General features: G+C 35.3%; 1 protein-coding gene across 2 annotated transcripts in view; it reads left to right on the top strand.

Moving 5' to 3' along the window:
• MYBL1 (MYB proto-oncogene like 1) overlaps positions 1–14469 on the top strand; it is a 37234-nt gene extending 22765 nt beyond the window's left edge. The window contains exons 9-16 of one of the 2 annotated variants that reach the window (XM_055546160.1): positions 802–1035; positions 2274–2642; positions 5001–5143; positions 5564–5678; positions 9590–9706; positions 9796–9900; positions 10344–10523; positions 11781–14469. In XM_055546160.1, the coding sequence (XP_055402135.1) occupies positions 802–1035; positions 2274–2642; positions 5001–5143; positions 5564–5678; positions 9590–9706; positions 9796–9900; positions 10344–10523; positions 11781–11909 (1392 nt within the window). In that variant the 3' untranslated portion in view covers positions 11910–14469. The remainder of the gene's footprint in view (positions 1–801; positions 1036–2273; positions 2643–5000; positions 5144–5563; positions 5679–9589; positions 9707–9795; positions 9901–10343; positions 10524–11780) is intronic. The other variant, XM_055546161.1, reaches the window with a different exon arrangement.
• The last annotated feature ends 715 nt before the right edge of the window (positions 14470–15184 follow it).

Raw genomic sequence — 15184 nt, 5'->3', positions numbered from 1 at the left:
CTGGGCTAAAAAGATAAGTAAATTGGCCAGTGTACATCTCTAGCGAGATCAAGAAAAATGGCACAATCCCTGAATTCAAAGGATTTACTTTGCAGTGGGGAAACAGTGTGATAAAGTAAGTCACACGGTTTTATGGGAGTTCATAGAAGATTGAGATTTAGGTAGTCAGAAGGGGTCCCTGGAAGAATTCCTATTTGAGCTTAGTCTTGAAAGACAGGCGGTGAATATGTATTAGCAAAAGAGGTGAACTTGGACATTATTATAAACAGAACAGTTAATAGTGTATAATAGGATGGAGTACTTCCCAGTATTTGAACTGTATCTTGAATGAGGAATAGGGATTTTTCCTGGTCAGTAGGTTGAGCCTTCTAGATAAAGAGAATGCTCCCTTTTTCTAGGGTAAAAGACCAAAACTCGCTGGGAACTGCAGGTACTACAGTTGGGTATTCCGTATTCCCTGGGAAGAGGGCTTGTGTTGGGAGATAAAGTTTGAAAGGTAGAGAAAAGTCAGATTCTAGGAGTTTGGACCTTATTTTGTAGTATATACATACTAGTTTTATCTCACCATGACTTTATAGGTTTAAAAAAAAATGTGAGTTAGACAAAAGAAATATAGTCAACATGAGGTTTAATTTAAAAAAACTTAGGGTCAATTTTAAGGAAAGATGGTATATTTGCTACTATATTTTTAGCTGAAATGTTGCAAAGTATGTTGTCCTAGAAAAATTCATACTTAAAAATCCACATTTTTGCTTAGGTTGGGAATGAAAAGTAATGTTCAAATTTCTTCTGTACTTTCAGCAACCTGGAGGCTTTTCTAGCTGGCCTGGTAGTTTCCTCATGGATGACAGCATGTCTAATACTCTAAATACCTTCGAGGAGCACGCTAGTGAGTTTTACAGTATGGATGAAAATCAGACTATGTCTGCTCAGCAGAACTCACCTACAAAGTTCCTGGCCGTGGAGGCAAATGCTGTGCTGTCCTCTCTACAGACCATCCCAGAATTTGCAGAAACTCTCGAACTTATTGAATCTGTAAGTTTGAAATTGTGAAATTATCAAAAAGCTCAATTTTAGATATGTGGTTTCATATTCAGAAACAGTTTAATGGATACTCACCAGTTTTATGTTGCACATTACCTTCTACATCATGGTTAATTTTGTTCTGATATTTTGCAGTAGTTTTTGGCAAAAAATATATGTATGTATTTATTATACAAGTTGTATATTAGAGATAGTTGGAAAGTAGAGAAAATTAAAGAAGAAAATGAAAATCCTCCATAAATCTAGAGTTAATAATTTGATGTATTTCCTTCCAGGCTCTGTTCTATACATATAAAACATATGCATGTATTTTTAAACTCAGATGTGCACTAATGCTTGTGAATTTTTTTCCCACATTATACCATGATCATGTCCCTGTTTTCTTAACTTGTTTTTAAACTTGAATATAAATGGTTTGATGGTATTCTATCATATGAATGTAGCAAATTTTATTTACCAAACGTACTGTTATTATTGGACATTTATCTGGTGGTGGTGTTTCAGTATTACAAGTTAAAGAATATGTGTAAAAAGCTTTGTGCAAAACCATGATTATATCCTTAGGTTAAATTGAATTTTTGAATCACAGTGTGTGACCACTTTGAAGATACGCCATGTGTGTTTGTGTGTGTGTGTGTGTCAGTGGCTTTGTCGTCTCTGACTCTCTGCGACCCCGTGGCCTGTAACCCTCCAGGCTCCTCTGTCCATGGGATTCTCCAGGCAAGAATACTGGAGTGGGTTGCCGTTTTGTTCTCCAGGGTATCTTCCCGACCCAGGGATCTGACCCAGGTCTCATGCATTTCAGACAAATTCTTTACCATCTGAGCCACCAGGGAAGCCGTACATGTTACCAAATGATTATGTAGATGTAGAATGGAGAGTAAAGTTTTCTGATAGAATAGAATGTGGAATTTTATGACAAACTATACTGTTTTATGAAAATAATGTAATTTGTTCCTTTCATTTGAAGTAGTTTGGTAATAAGCTTCAGCTACTGAATTAGATGAAGTGTTATTTTGAAATGTTCCAAATTGGAGTTGTAGTAAAACCATAATCTGTTCCTCTCAGATGGTCTTGCTTAAAAAAAAAAAGAGAAACCAAGGAAAGCCTATTTCTATGGATAAAAATGGGTAGTTAATTAACTCTGGAAATCATCATCCTATGTTCAAGACTAGACGTAACCAGGTTATAATATTAATAACTTTAGTTAAGAATTTAATCTGTTGCAGGATCCTGTAGCATGGAGTGATGTTACTAGCTTCGATCTTTCTGATGCTGCTGCTTCGCCTGTCAAGTCCACCCCAGTTAAACTAATGCGAATCCAGCACAATGAAGGCGCCATGGAATGTCAGTTTAACGTCAGTCTTGTACTCGAAGGGAAAAGAAACGGTTGTAATGGGGCAGACAGCGAGGCTGTTCCTTTAACCTCCCCAAGTGTGGCTAAGTTTAGCACTCCACCAACCATCCTCAGAAAGAAGAGAAGAATGCGAGTGGGCCAGTCCCCGGGCAGCGAGCTTGGCGACAGCTCATTCAACGACGGTGGTCACACAGCACTAAAGCACACACCGGTGAAAACACTACCATTTTCTCCTTCACAGGTAGTCGTGTCGTTTTTGTTCATGTTTCCAACTGTTGATGAGCTCGATTGAATTAGATCTCGGATATCCATACTAGCATTTAGTTCATTGCTTTAGTAACGCATAATGTATACTGTAATCAGATGTATATAGGAGAGTGCTGAGCTGGGATAAATCAGAAAAGCATCTTGGGAAGTGAAGTAGTTGCATTTTATCTTACAGTGTTTAGAGCTGAAAGGGATGTCTTAGATACGTAGTTCCACATGTTTCTAGAACTCATCAGGAAGTAGGCCCAGAAAGGGAAAATGCCTTGCCCACAGTTATCTAATGGCAGAACTGAGACAGAGAGCCAGTTTCCTGACTGACTATTCAAGAAGTACCAGGTATATATTCCTAGACAACTGCTTCTTAGAAGAATTTCATGTGTCAGAAGGTCATCTAGGGATGTCAGGAATTAACCTGCTTTCTCCTGTAGTTATATCTTTAAGCAGCAGATACTTATATCGGGGCAAACTGTTTCTTTGATTTTATAATACTGTCTTAATGAACACCATATTCCAGGCTGTATGCTAAATGCTTTTCTTATAGTATCTTAGTTAATGCTCTTGCAAAAAACCTCTGGAGGTAGTTAGAATGAAATTCAGAAGTTAAGCAATTTGTCCAAGATCAGTAAGAAAGAGATGAAGCTGGTATTTGCTTAAAGTGTATTGACAGAGGTGAAAAAGTTTTATGGAAGAAGAAGGAAGTTTAATGGCCAAGTAAACTTGGAGGCTGTTGGGATATTATTGGAGGTATATTTTGATGCTGGGAAGATGAATATCTGGCAGTAACTACACAGCCACTGTTTTCTCTGAAAATTTACCACCCACCCCCAGTGCACCCTCAGAAGTTACAAAGTGTCCTGAGGAAAGTGAACCTGGGTTGAGCATACTAGCAGTTTTGTTTTTGGAGTTTTGTATACCTGCAATTTTTGTTGAGTAAATTCTAAGATGGAAAGTGGCTGAGAAGCTGAGGCATGATTATAAAGACCGTGTGCTGTGCTGTGGTGTGCTGAGTCACTTCAGCTGTGTCTGACTCTGTGCCCCGTGGATTGTAGTATGCCAGGCTGCTCTGTCGATGGGATTCTCCAGGCAAGAATACTGAAGTGGGTTGCCATTTCTTCCTCCAGGGGATCTTCCCAACCCAGGGATTGAACCCACGTCTTCTGCATCCCCTGCATTGGCAGGTGGGTTCTTTACGACTGGAGCCACCTGGGAAGCCCATAAAGAACATATATTCCATAGCAAAGAGCTTGGATTTTATCCTGTGACTTGCAGGCATCAGAAGTGATAGAGCTAGAACTCATTTCAGTTATAAGTAGCCTTAAAGCAGTTTCTACTTTTTCTTATGATTGCTTCTAATCTGTTGGCTACAAAAATAAATTAGTATTTCACAATTGTATGTAAGTTAAAATCCAATGTGTAAATTGTGTCATTTGGAAAATGGACTCTATGATACCAGTTTTGGCTGCTCAAAGGTTCTGAACTGTGTTCTAAATAGGAACATTTGCCACACAGCTGTATTTCTTATTAGTTAAACTTATTCTGGGGCTTCCCTGGTAGCTCAGCTGATAAAGAGTATGCCTGCAATGCAGGAGATCCCAGTCCAATTCCTGGGTCGGGAAGATCCTCTGGAGAAGGGATAAGCTACCCACTCCAGTATTCTTGGGCTTTCCTGGTGGCTCAGACAGTAAAGCATCTGCCTGCTCATCTGCCCGGGGACACCTGGGTTTGATCCCTGAGTTGGGAAGATCCCCTGGAGGAGGGCATGGCAACCCACTCCAGTATTCTTACCTGGAGAATCCCCATGGACAGAGGAGCCTGGCGGGCTACAGTCCATGGGGTCGCAAAGAGTCGGACACAACTGAGTGACTAAGCACAGCACAGCACAAACTTACTCTGAATTCTATATGTTCTTATAGAAAGGAGCATTTAAGATCATTTATTAATAAAATCATAAAACTTTTTTTCAGTTATACCATTGTACAAAGCTTACCTTTAGCAAAGCAGCTAGTTATGGCTTCTATAGATTCTCATTTGATAAGATACACTGTTTGGAAATTTTTTACTGTGTTTTGTTACTTTTGGATTTTTGTTAAATGGCTATTTTTGGAATACCTATTAGGTGTTAAACAACTGTTCTAAGAGCTGGGGAGGCAGCAATGAAAAAACAAAATTTCCTGCCCTCGTGGAACTTTATTTTTATCGAGTGGAATGTAAATATATTATTATTGGTATCTTTTCCTGAAAGGAATGGAGAAATAACTTGAAAATTTAATCAGTTTGATATTTGTGTAGGATTTTGACATTTTAGAAATTGTCTCTACACTCTTTTTTTTAGTTTTTCAACACATGTCCTGGAAATGAACAAATTAATATTGAAAATCCTTCATTCACATCAACCCCTATTTGTGGGCAGAAGGTTCTCATTACAACTCCTCTTCATAAGGAAACAACCCCCAAAGATCAAAAGGAAAATGTAGGGTAAGTAGACACTAAATAATTGTGTTGAAGAAAATGGGAAGCAGTTTCAAAAGTAGATTAACTTTTTGTCCATTTATATATATATATCTCATAATCCTTTTCATATGAGATTTAGAATTTAAAAAAATCATAACCTTGAATTTTATCCCTAGGAGACTAGAAATCAGCTAAAGGTAGTATAGAAGTTTGATCTTAAGCAAATAACATTTTTAGTACTTATTTCTACATTAATCTTTTTTCTGTTTTAAGATGATTGGAATAAGAATAGTTTAGGCAGGCAAATTTTGAAAGTCTTGGAATATTTAAAGCATGTATATATACAAGAAAAATTCAGTGTGTGCTTTTATGATGGCTTTGTCTTCCTTAACTTACATGAAATCAAATTTTGACTATAATACAAATATCTGAATAATTGGACAGGTTTAGAACACCTACTATTAGAAGATCTATATTGGGCACCACACCAAGGACTCCTACTCCTTTTAAGAATGCGCTTGCTGCTCAGGAGAAAAAATATGGACCTCTTAAAATTGTGGTGTGTATACTCCTTTTATTTTTAAAAAGTTCCTAATTTTAATAAGACACAAATTTTGATATTTTTATCCTTGATTTTTAACATTTAAAAATGATGTTCAATGAACTGGATTAAAAAGACTTACCTCCTATAAGTTTGAATTTGTGTTAATCTTTTTCCTTGTAAATAAACCCTTGCTTGGCTTGTTTTGAATTCACACTTTCTTTATGTCATCCAGAGAAAGAAAAGTGTCAGTAGAACTCATTTCTTAATACTAAAACCTACCTTTTAGTAGTTTCAGTAGCAGTTACCTACAGTATAATAAAATAACTTTAATATTTTGATATACATAAGCACTGGAGAAGGAAATGGCAACCTACACCAGTATTCTTGCTTGGGAAATCCCGTGGACAGAGGAGGCTGGTGGGCTACACAGTCCATGGGGTTGCAAGGAGTCAGACACAATGATTTAAACAACAAAATTACATAAGCACATTCCTAGTAATATTTATGAAACTGATCACGATACCTCTTTAAGGCTCAGTTTCCTCTTCTATTCAGTGGATATTATAAAACACCCCAGCAGGTTATTTATGAAGGTAGATAATAGAAATAAAGGGGCTGGTACTAAGATTCAAGTAGTATGTGCTTAGTTGCTGCTATTATTACTTTAATAATGATGGGTAACAGTAGTAGTACGTGAATAGAGGTGGCAAGTGTTATCTGTACTTTCATATATATATTGTCAATGTTGAAGTACCTTAGGTGAGCCATGAGCATTCTGATTCTAGGCAGATATAGATTTCTTACAAATTGGGTACATTAGAAATAAAATATGATTTTTAAAATGGTCATTTCTAGGGTACTTTAGTTATGTAAATCAGTTAATAAATTCTGGTTTACTTGATCTAATCAGTTTTCTATCAAAAAGCATGTATCGCACTCAAATGTTGTAGTCTTTTCCTTATTTTGAAATACTCTTTTAGAGGGTACGTAGTAGGATTGATCAAGTCTTTTTGCCACTTAGCTCCATATACTGCTATAAGAAAAAAAAAATTAGCATTCTCTAAACTTCTTAGTTTTTATGCATATACATAATACTAGTGGGATCACATTATGTACTTTTTGGTAACCTTTTAAAATTTATAAATTGCATTCATTTAAAGAAATTACCTTGCATTTATCTCATAACTTTTAATGTTTTTGTACTGTTCCATTGTATGGACTTACCTAGTTGATTTAACTAGTTTGTTTCAGCATTTTGTTACTCATTTTAAAAAAAAGTCATGAATTTGACAAATACTGAGTGCCTCATGGGTGCCAGCTGCTGGGCTAGTCTTTTGGGGATGTAATGTTAAACTCGTCAGGTGTGGTTCCTGCCTTTATAAGGGTGTGTGGCCTAATTGAGAATTCTAAAAATAAGCAATAATTTGAAAACATTTGAAAAATTCTAACAGTTCCTCAGGGTCATTTTGCCAACAGATACTTTGAATAAAAAGTGTTATTTTAATAATAATGCACAAGAAATTAGGTTTCAGGTATCTAAAGTCCCTATCAGTTTGTTCATGTTTGGGAAGAATTTATCCATTGCCAAAATAGGTCATTTTCATAAAAAATTTAAGATAAAAGCAAAGTATAGATTTTGTAAGTAAAATTTCTAAAATATCTGCAGGCTCATTTGCAGCAAGCTGACTTTTCATTCCTCCAGTTGTTTACTGAACACCTGCTGTGTGCTAACCACTCAGCTTTCTTATGTATCTTACTGTGGATCAGATGTACTTCTTAGACTTTGGCTTTCTAGGACACTTGTATTCTTTTTTTAACTGAAGTATAGTCGATTTACAATGTCAAGTTAATTTCTGATGTACAGCAAAGTGATTTAGTTACATATATATGCATTCTTTTCCATTATGGTTTATTACAAGGTATTGAATAATATTATAGTTCCATGTGCTATACCTTGTTTTTTATCCTTTCTATATATAATAGTTTGCATCTGCCAACCCCAGATTCCCAGTCTTTCCATCTCCAACCCCTCTTCCTGCATGGCAACCACAAGTCTGTTATCTTTGTCTGTGAGTCTGTTTCTGATTCATACATAAGTTCATTTGTGTCATATTTTAGATTCCATATGTAAGTTATATCATATGGTATTTGCCTTTCTCTGTCTGACTTGACTTAGTATGATAATCTCTTAAGTCCATCAGTGTTCCTGTATACGATATTGTTTTCTTTCTTTTTTAATGGCTGAGTAGTATTCCATTATATATGCACCACATCTTAGGGCACTTGCATTCTTATAGGCAAAAGAACAGATTCCAGATTCCTTTTTAAGAACACATAACCTGTGTTCTTTGTGAAGCATAATCCTTAAAACAAGAGCTCTTAGAGCAACACACAGAAATACTCACATAATTCCTGCATGTCTCAGGCTATAGATGAGAACACTTTAAACATTCTGTTTCCATTTTAAAGTTTTTGTAAGTACTGTGAAATCTCGTTTATGTATGGATGCTATTCTCTCTAACTTTGTTGACTGGGAACGTAAGCTACTGGTCATTACATGCTGCCAGTTTGTTCTTTGGTTTAGTGGAGCTTTGATTACTTTTTTTTTTTTAACAGGTCTTGGTTATGGTAGATCTTAAGACCTATGGTAGGTCTTAATATAATTTACATTTTTTTCTGAGTTATATAGTGTGCGTAGTTATTTGAGGGCTTCCCTGGTGGCTCAGATGGTAAAGAATCTGCCTGCAATGCTGGAGACCTGGGTTTGATCCCTGGGTTGGGAACATCGCCTGGAGAAGAGAACAGCCACCCACTCTAGTATTCTTGCCTGGAGAATTCTATGGACTGTATAGTCCATGGGGTCTCAGAGAGTTAGACATAACTGAGTGACTTTCTGTAGTTACTTGATAGAAAGATAAATGAATAATATTTTGAGACTATTTCATCATTCAGCCCACATTCAAGTGTTTTTTTTTTGTATTCTCCCTTCCCACACTCCAGTACACACATAGACAGCCACAGACACACATGCACACACACATGCTTCCTGAACACTGTGACTAGCTCTGAGCTTAAGGCTAGGTGTGGAGAGATATATACAGAAGAAAAAGCTCTTAAACAGCTTACACATGTAGTGGTAAGACAAATATGCAAACTAGTAATTACACGCTGTATAATAACTACAATAAAAATAGGATAAGGAGAGCTACTGTCGTCCAAATTTATTCTGTTTCCTATTTTTATGTAAAAATAGGGAAGTAATATCGCCTATATTGCATTCTTATAGGCAAAAGAACAGATTCCAGATTTCTTTTTAAGAACACATAACCTGGGTTCTTTGTGAAACATAATCCTTAAAACAAGAGCTCTGAGAGCAACACACACAAATACTCACATAATTCCTACATAATTCATATAGTGGTAAGACAAACATCTCTCCACACCTAGCCTTAAGCTCAGAGCTGAGTCACAGTGTTCAGGAAACATGTGTGTGTGCATGTGTGTCTGTGGCTGTCTGTATGTGTACTGGAGTGTGGAAAGGGAGAATACAAAAAAAAAACTTGAATGTGGGCTGAATGATGAAATGGTCTCAAAATATTTTTGCATTTTTATATGCCTATATTGCATTCTTATAGGTGAAAAATAGGGAATATGAAAATAGGAAGTAATATGGGTTCCCCCAAAGGAAAACTTTTATTTAGTGCCTTGCCATGAAGGAAGTGGCATACTTCATTCAGTGCTTGCAATGTGCAATATTATTTTTGCCATTCAATGGATTAGTTAATTTATTCAACTTATATATCTTTAGGGGCTGGGAGAAAATTATGCCAATAATGAAAAAGTATAAAAGTTGGGTTTCTATATATGGGGAGAAAAAAGGAAGTGCTATAAAAGGCTTTTTAAAACCCCTTTTAAAAATAATTTAGTCACAGCCACTTGCCTTCTTGGAAGAAGATATTCGGGAAGTTTTAAAAGAAGAAACTGGAACAGACATATTCCTCAAAGAGGAAGATGAACCTGCTTACAAAAGCTGCAAGCAAGAGGTGATCTTTTAGTATTGTTGTTGATAAAAGTCTTTATCATGTTCCAGTGACTTGGCCATAATGTCCCTATTGTAAATTATTCATTCTAGCATAGTGCTTCTGTCAAGAAGGTCAGAAAATCACTAATCTTAGATAATTGGGAAAAAGAAGAACCAGGTACTCAACTGTTAAATGAAGACCTTTCAGACTTGCAGGTTTGTAAAGGATTTTCCTTATATTAAGATGGTTGCTTTAAGCTCTAGTGGTTCTTGTGCTTTACTCATTGTGTGGTTAATTCATTAGAGATCATAGAGGGCTTCCTTTGGTGTTGTTCAGCCTAATTCAGAGAGAAACAGTTAACTGTAGAGAATATTTCATTCACATCCTTGCTTTTTATATTTGTTTTGTTTTGAGAGAAGTTAGCTCTCTTACGTATGATGTCAAAGAGTGGTAGTCCTCAAAGCTTGAAATTTCAGTATTTATCTTTGGTTCACCTCTTAAATATTTAATTTTGCTACATTGCTAGAAATTTCATCGAAGCGAAAGCTTTCTTGGAGGGACATGAACAGAATTTCCACTACCACTTACTCCATAGTCCTTCTGTTCGTCTCCATTTTTGAATTAGTTATTTTATTTTCCTCTTTCTTTTTTCTCTTAGTCAGAAAATATATTTACAACATCTTTATTAATGATACCATTATTGGAAATACATGACAATAGGTGCAACTTGACTCCTGAAAAACAAGATATAAATTCAACCAACAAAACATATACACTTAATAAAAAGAAACCAAACCCTAACACTTCCAAAGTTGTCACATTGGAAAAGAATCTTCAGGTATGAATTTATAAATTTCTTTCAGTGACTTTTGTTGTTGTGTATTCAGTTATCACGCTGGACCTACTGATCACAAATCATACTTTTTCTTTTAAATTCAAAATTGACTATAACAGTAACTAGACATTCACCATTGTTTTGTCACTCAAACTAGATTTGGGTTTCTGAGAGACTCACTCATCAGGGCACATATAAAGTAAACACCTGGAATTAGAACTGGGGACTCTCCTGGTGATTTCTTAAGCACTATTTCATTCTTAAACTAAAAATACCTAAATCTACTTCTGGCACCTCTTCTTCTGTAATAAATAATTGTAGCCTGAATTGCAACTTTTAAAGGGTAAGTGGTTGGAAGCAGTTTCAACTTGATTTTGTTGATATAATGGTTTCCAGTGAACTTTCTGGCTCATAGTGTAAAATAAAATGGTTTTTTTTCAGATACTGTGCAGCCATTATGTCGCTGCAAATGAAAGCTGGAAAATTTTTTACTATACTTAAGAACTTAACCTAGAGAATTTGAGAGGTCACTGAGGAAAAAGTTATCTTCCTTACACCACAATGACTGCAGAACTAGCGTTCCTGACATTCAAGCATTTCTTGAAAACATCTCGGGCAGTCAGACGTGTGGCGCCTCCTCTCCTTATTGAGCCGCTGCTCTTCACAGAGCCATGCAGCACATTCTCTGAATCCATTTAAAGTGATCTGATTTACCAGTGTTTAACACAGAACTTTTCAGGAAAATTTATTACATAGGAGGTCATACCTATACAGTAGTAACCTTGATAATGGAGGAAAACAAATGTAAACTTGACTTTGTGTTATTTTTCCTAATTTGCAAGACATAAAGCATTCTCAGTTCATTTTTTGACATTATATCCTCTTTATATCTTTTGCAAAACTTTGAAGCAGTAAAGATTGGTATTTCTGTGCTCAGACTGATTTTGTAAAGCAACTATATACTCCAATTTAAAAATAAACCGGAGTTGATTTGAGGGGCAGTTGTGGAAATAGAACTTTAAACTTCCTTCACAGGCCTGTATATGGCTAAAACATTGACTAACAACTGATCATAAACAGTATATGATGTTGAAACATCGTTATTTAAAAAGAATCACAATGCCATTGTCAAAAACATTTCATAGTAATTACTTATCAAATATCCAATCAATTAATTGATTTTTTAAAAGTCTTAATTGTGAAGTAGAATGGATAGTTTTCTTAGCGGTTTTCACATCACTATTAATATTTCCTTCCTAGTCAACTTGTGAATGGGAAACAGTGGTTTATGGGAAAACAGAAGACCAACTTATCATGACTGAACAAGCAAGAAGATATTTGAGTACTTACACAGCTACAGGCAGCACTTCAAGAGCTCTCATACTGTGATTGTTACTAAGACTGATGAAATGTCCCCACTCCCTTACTAGATTCTATACTAAGTTAGGCTGCAATGAAATTTTTTTGTTGATTGTTTTTAAAGTTTTAAAACAGCCCTAAAACGGTTTGTATCCTTTTTCATATTGGACAACCAAAAAGCTAGGCACTTAACTAAGGGGTAGGCAATTTCATAGTTTATTTTTTTAAGACATGAGATTTTTAAAAATTGTTTTTAAAGAACAAGATGGGGAAATCATATTAGAATGTTCAAGGGTCCGGGAGCCGTGGCTTACCCCAGCCCTCGCCAGCGGAACCTAGAATGTTCAAGGATATTCTGAAAGTAAATTCTCACATCTTTTCTTCAGAAGATATATGTTGCTACTCTCCTGATGCTGCAGTTTTGTTATAGATAGGTCTTATGAGTATGTGTGATTTCTGAAATTAGTCTTTATACAGAAAGCACACATGGCCTTATGAAGTACTTTTGCCTATCTGCTGATTTACTTAGGCTACCATTTACAGAGAAACACAGTGGGAAGGCATTTAAAAGAATAAAAGTTGCACTACTAATTTTTGGTATTTTTCAAAAATAGTAAAATTAACTACAGTGTTAAATGTATTTATTTGAGCGTAGTCCTCAAAACAAAAGGCATTGCAAAAATGTTTTTTCCTTATTGGTAAAGAGTCAGTATTTTCTCCATAAATCTCAGAAGAGCTGAGAGTTTTGTTGAATGTATTGTACAGTATGTAGGAGCAGGAAAACTTTGTAAATTGGAAAGAAATCTGTTTTTATAATTTATTTTCATTTTTAAAGCTTAAATGTAGATATTTAAACCTATACAGGGTGTCTAGAAGCCAATGTTGTTTCCTGTTATTACAGATAACATAGTAAAGAACAATTTTGACTTTTAAGTATGAAACAGTAGTAAGTTATAGCTGCAAAGAATTCAGTATCTATACTGTATGTCACATCTACCTAAATATTGCACTATGTCCTTTAAATCATGTTGGTTATAAAGTAGTTCTAAAAATATACTAAATAATAATTTAATATTTTCTTTTTAAATTATATGGGGGGTCATATAAATTAATCTGGTGATTTGTATATTTGTTTGAAATTTTTGCATTTTGTTTAAAAAAATAATATGGTACTTTGGTCCCTAAAAACAGTCTGCACTTAGAAGTTTATTATATTTACTCAATGTTTAAGAAGTAGAGAACATTATCTTTTATTTATAAAAATATTTGTCCTTTTATAAATGTTTTGTGTTTCTCTACAGGTTACAACAGTTGCTTCAGTTGCCTGTTTTAGGTGTTTGCACTTACTTTATTTCTTCTTGAAAGAATGTCTTTATTTGCTTTTGTGTAGAGATTTTATGTAATTTTTTGAAACATATAATGGTATGCTGTCAACTTAAACACTGACAGGTAAATAGAATTGTACACTGTAGTTGTAATTATTTGTAATTGACACACTCTCTCCCTCTCCACTCCTGAAGTATGCTGCTATAGAAAATAGCAGAGTCGGCTTGCTGCTATGAGAGAAGGAAAGAGCGACCACCACTTGCACTGTGTGAAAACATAAAAAGTATGATGATGGCAAGTTCTCAAGTTAACTTAATGGAATCAACCATTACCAGGCAAATTCTTGCAAATACCAAAATGCTCTGCCTTAAAACAAAAACAGCTTAAGATTCTCTGTTGATGGAAATGGAAATACGAAGTATTTTAATGCCTAGCTTTTGAACAGTAGACCTAAAAGGATTTTAAGCTATTTAAATCTACTTGCTCATTTTTGCATATTATATGTAGTGAGAAGTGAAGAAAATGTGTGGTACTAAGATTATGCCTTGTTGATAACAAATAGATGAACCAATTTGAATCTTCCTAGCATGTTTGTTAAGTATGTTGATTGCTTCCTAATTAATGAACTTCTCACAGAAATTTCACTTTGTAAAACCAATGATTATAGCAAAATCATACTGGATCATTTCAATTTCAGTTACCTTGAACTAATAGCACATAATGGTTCCCTTTTATCTTTTCTTTTTTTTAATGTAGCCCTTGGCTGGTTTGGATGTACATAGTCTCCAATTACCAAAGTATAATATCTTAGAAGAGCTATATTTTTTTAAAGCATAGTTTTTCTTGAGCATTAAATTATCCCACATGTAATATATTGCAGATAAGCTTGGGATTTTTGGACATAGTACATGTTTCGGTTGGTATTGGTTGAATCCTCCAGTTAACTGCTTTGTTGCTTTTTGCAAGAAGATTTTTTAATCTTAAACATGTCAGGCATCTTAAATCACCTTTTATACTGTTGTGTTCAATTTGAATTTCTTTCAGTATGTTAAAAATGCCAGACATAACATGTAGCAGCCATACTTGCATGGAAACTGACTACACATATAATACTGCATTTTGTTGTAAGGTTTTCGCATTAATACAGCCATTACCCTGACTAAATTGAGTTTTTTGATGTATGGGAAAAAACTTTCCATTGTAAGAGAATCTTGCATACAATGTTGACTGTTAACATCCAAAATAAAGCATCTGTGTACAAGCTGACATGGCATTGCTCATTTCACTCAGATTTTGTATTTTGTATTGACTGACCCTTGAAGGACTTAACCCAATATTCTGTGCTTAAACCATTTTTCTCCTTTCAGGTGATTTCATCCGTTAACACAACTTGACCTCTTTACTCAAGAAATGAAAATACATTTCCATTTCTTGAGCCTCATTTAGAGCCATATTTTCAACTGCCTTTAGAGATTTCCATATGACTCTTCTGTCAACACCTTAAATGTAGGATGTTCTCTTTTTCTCCAGCTTGAACCTGCGCCTCCTTTGTTCTCTTAGTGGTGTTACTTTCCCTTTGATCACTCACTGAGAAACCTTGTGCCTCTCCCTAACCTTCCACGTTGAAATCTGTTTTAAAATCTTAGCCCACTGAAAGGCTCAGCTCTAATTCCATTCCTTCATCTCTGACTTAGATTATTGCACTTACCACTCTGCTCTCCATTCTCCAGAAGTATCAAGAAATTGTTGTGTGACATCAGGGTGTCACCTAGGCATGGCCGACCAGTCACCCAGACAGGTTTGTGCAGTATTATATCGCCTTAGTCAATGTCACCATCCAGATTTTACCGTTAGCCTTCTAGGTTTAGAAATCTGATGGATTAACCCATCAGATTAAGAGATTAAAATGAGTTTACCCCTCACTGGAATGTCTGTATCAAGTGAGTGAGACTGACACATGAACTCAGGACACTTAATTT

The sequence above is a fragment of the Bubalus kerabau genome, chromosome 14 (assembly GCF_029407905.1).
Source record: "Bubalus kerabau isolate K-KA32 ecotype Philippines breed swamp buffalo chromosome 14, PCC_UOA_SB_1v2, whole genome shotgun sequence".
NCBI lineage: Eukaryota > Metazoa > Chordata > Mammalia > Artiodactyla > Bovidae > Bubalus > Bubalus kerabau.
Note: the sequence above shows the minus strand (reverse complement) of the source record. Positions and strands in the feature narration are given on the sequence as shown.